This window comes from Chaetura pelagica, unplaced genomic scaffold, assembly GCF_000747805.2.
Source record: "Chaetura pelagica isolate M959 unplaced genomic scaffold, ChaPel_1.0 scaffold88, whole genome shotgun sequence".
In the NCBI taxonomy this organism is placed as follows: domain Eukaryota; kingdom Metazoa; phylum Chordata; class Aves; order Apodiformes; family Apodidae; genus Chaetura; species Chaetura pelagica.
The window spans coordinates 916,148-919,309 of record NW_009954313.1 but is presented as its reverse complement, the minus strand read 5'-3'; the positions used below and the strand labels follow the sequence as shown (position 1 = coordinate 919,309).

General features: G+C 41.8%; 1 protein-coding gene across 1 annotated transcript in view; it reads right to left on the bottom strand.

Annotated features, from left to right (window-relative positions):
* LEF1 (lymphoid enhancer-binding factor 1) overlaps positions 1 to 2,671 on the bottom strand; it is a 72,305-nt gene extending 69,634 nt beyond the window's left edge. The window contains 3 exon segments of the mRNA XM_010004091.1: positions 863 to 996; positions 2,480 to 2,620; positions 2,623 to 2,671. Of these exon segments, the coding sequence (XP_010002393.1) occupies positions 863 to 996; positions 2,480 to 2,620; positions 2,623 to 2,671 (324 nt within the window).
* Between the last annotated feature and the right edge of the window lie 491 nt (positions 2,672 to 3,162).

Genomic DNA, 3,162 nt, shown 5'->3' with positions numbered 1-3,162 from the left:
CAGCAGGATGCCTACAAACAGATTTGTCTCCCGCCCCATTCTGGTTCTACTAATAAAATTTCCATAGCTCATTTTAGCATCGCCTCCCCTTCTCTCTGTACGTATACCAAGAGGTTTACAAAAAATAAATAGGAATTGACTACCCAAAATTTGAAGTACACTAAAACCCATCAAGTGTGCATCTACATCAATGGGAACAGGACCAAACTGGAAGAATCGGTTCCAGCCACAAGGTAAATGAAAGCTCTAATTACTGCATCACAGTTGATATTAATTCCTAACCAACCATTTCACAATTTGTGGCTGAAGATATAAAATATGTTGCAAATCAGTACTGCCAGATAAACAAAAGGTTCACACAGAACAAATGATGGCAGAAATAAACACAAATCAGCAAAGAGCAATGCCATTTCTGAAGAGAAAAGAAAAAGAATCCGATCTCTTCATCTTACTGGCAAGCAACTTCAGCAGTTCTGCTTTCAGCCCTCGATTCTCCTCAACAAACTGAGAGTTAAATCGAGAAAATTCACATCTGTCCCAGTCACTACAAAGACAGCATTTACATCATTTCGTCGTACATTAGCCTACAGTTGTAAAGAAAGACCCCCCTCCCCCCCCAAAGCCCCCAGCCCTGTTCAAAGGACGTCAGACACCATAGACATTAATCTCAGCTTCTCCAATGCAATCGCAACCAACACCTCTAAGAGCTCCCAGACTCCACTGGACGGAGGCTCTGAACAACAGAAGCACAACCCTGACTGCAACTGAAGCTAACCCAAAAATCTCAGGGTGAACACGCGCTGCAGACCGAACAGGAGGAAGCCCAGCTTGCCAAAACCAGTCTTCGGAAGAGATAACTCACTGTTCTGGGGATGGGTGGCGACAGAGATCCATTAGGCATGTATGGGTCGTTATTCATATTTGGCATCATGATATACCCAGAATAACCAGAGTACGATGGTCCCTTGCTGTATAAGCCACTGTCTGGATGCTTTCCTATGGAAAAGGAAACAAAGATTACATTAATCCTCACATACGCGTTTCTTGTAAGTTAGATCTCTTAAACAGGTACTGTGCATTCATAAAAATGTTCTCCATGCAAATGTTTCCTTACTCATGGAAATTATTTCTGACAGAAAGTGGTCGACAGCAATTTGTAAAATTTGTTTTTTAAAGAAGAGTCAATTCTTAAAGGAGCGAGTACTCTCAGTGAGGAGTTTGTGCTTAAAATACAGAATACTCTCAGAGTAACCAATTTATTTTGCTTGTGCCTGTTCAAATAGGCAGAAACACCACCAAGGACATCACATTTATCAAGCAGCAGTTTTTCCCCATGTTATACATCCCTCTAAGATTTGTGGATTCAGTAGTATTGCCAATACGGGTTTCCAAAATCATTGTTAGGAAACAGAGGAACAGGGCAGTGATAACTAGATATAATAATTTCCTTCTCTTGCTGAGCCACTGCGTGTGGCAAGCAATTCATGCTGGCTGCACTCACCGGGAACAATTAGAGAGCAGGGGCTGGCTTGGAAGGAGACCCTAACAATCTGGGGGGGATGAGCCACTGAAGACACATGGCACTACAGTCAAGAGGGAAGCCAAGTGTGGGAGGCTATTTTGCAGCAAAATTACAAATTTGGGTCCAGGACCCGCAAAGGGGGGTGAACAGGTCTTGCACCAGTATGACTGTTGTCAATGATACTACTCAAAAAGTGAGATTTAAAAGGATGCAAGGCTGAAAAAAAATACCTATACAGAGCTGACCTCCTCCCCCTCACTGCCAAAATGCTATGAGCACGGCAATTATTGCTTTTAGGCTGTTTAATGACTAATTTGGAGAAAGATCACCACAGAGTCCCTGAAAGCACCAGGACTGATCTGTGTCTGTCTTTACAGAGAATTTACGATCTGGTTTAGGTCACGACAATACGCATTCCATTTTAAACATACTCTCCCAACATTCACAGCACACATTCTTTGTACGTGTGTTCAGCTTACAATGTGATATCCAGCAAACTCTGTTATTTCCTCTGTCCTTCTCAATCAAAATTAACCAGCTGGTACATTAAAAAAATCAAGAGGTCTGTTGATGCTTAGATTTGGGAGATTTAAGCAACAGAATTTGGCTATGGGGCAAAATACACAAGAGTTTCTGAACACACACAACTCAGCTGTGCTGTATGAGTGAGGAGATAGATGCATTTAAGCTGATATCCTAAAAATAGTTATTTCTTCAGCAAAGATCCATTTGGCCTACTTACCAGTTTCTAAACAACTGAAATACCATTTGGTCACTCAAGATAAACGTGCTGCACATTCATCTCCTTTCAAAATGTGCTTTGAAAGAGCCCTGGCATCCCTCTTCCCCAAAAGGTACTAAATTTATGATTCCCAAGAGAAACCAAGCTCCAGCCTGACAACCGTGTGGAGGCTCACAGGGGGACAGTATCACAAGACAAGACTGCACACTTCTCACCTTCCTCGGGGTGCTCTCTGCCTTTATCATGGTAGGAATCCTGCGCTTGAGTCTGCCTGGAAACCTGACCACAGGGAATCCAGCACCAGGAAAGAAGAAAAAGAGGAAAAGTAATTGTATAGATGCTCATTTAACGACCACAACACTACAGCTTCTTGCAGAAAGAAAAAGGTTAGGGCAAGAAATCAGCATCTTTCTTTTCCCTCTTAAGTCTCTTGGTAGGCAACTGTACCAGAAACACATGCATATACGATAGTTTTATGACAACGTTAATAACCATGGGGCTTTGCAAAGCACTTCTAGCAGAAGTACCCTACACTTAACGAAAGGGTCTTATTTCTGGAGAATAACTGGAGTTTCGGTGGCTAAAACATTCTTCTTAAAAAGATTTAAAAAAAAAAAAAAATCAGGTTCCCCTCATTACCAGATCTCGACATATATATATATATATATACACACATATATGTACATATATAACAACAACAAAGAATCATAAGAAAGAAGAAGGGGGAAAAAAAAAAGGCAGGTCGCCCTGAAGTTGTTTTAGCGTCGGGAAATTCTTCCCAAAGAGTTTTATGCAAATCCCTTAAAGAGTTTACGGCTAATACTCCGATCCCGCTGATTTTACCGAGGAAATTTCATGGCTGCTTGAGGTCCAACACCGCCGCACCGTCGGGGGACAA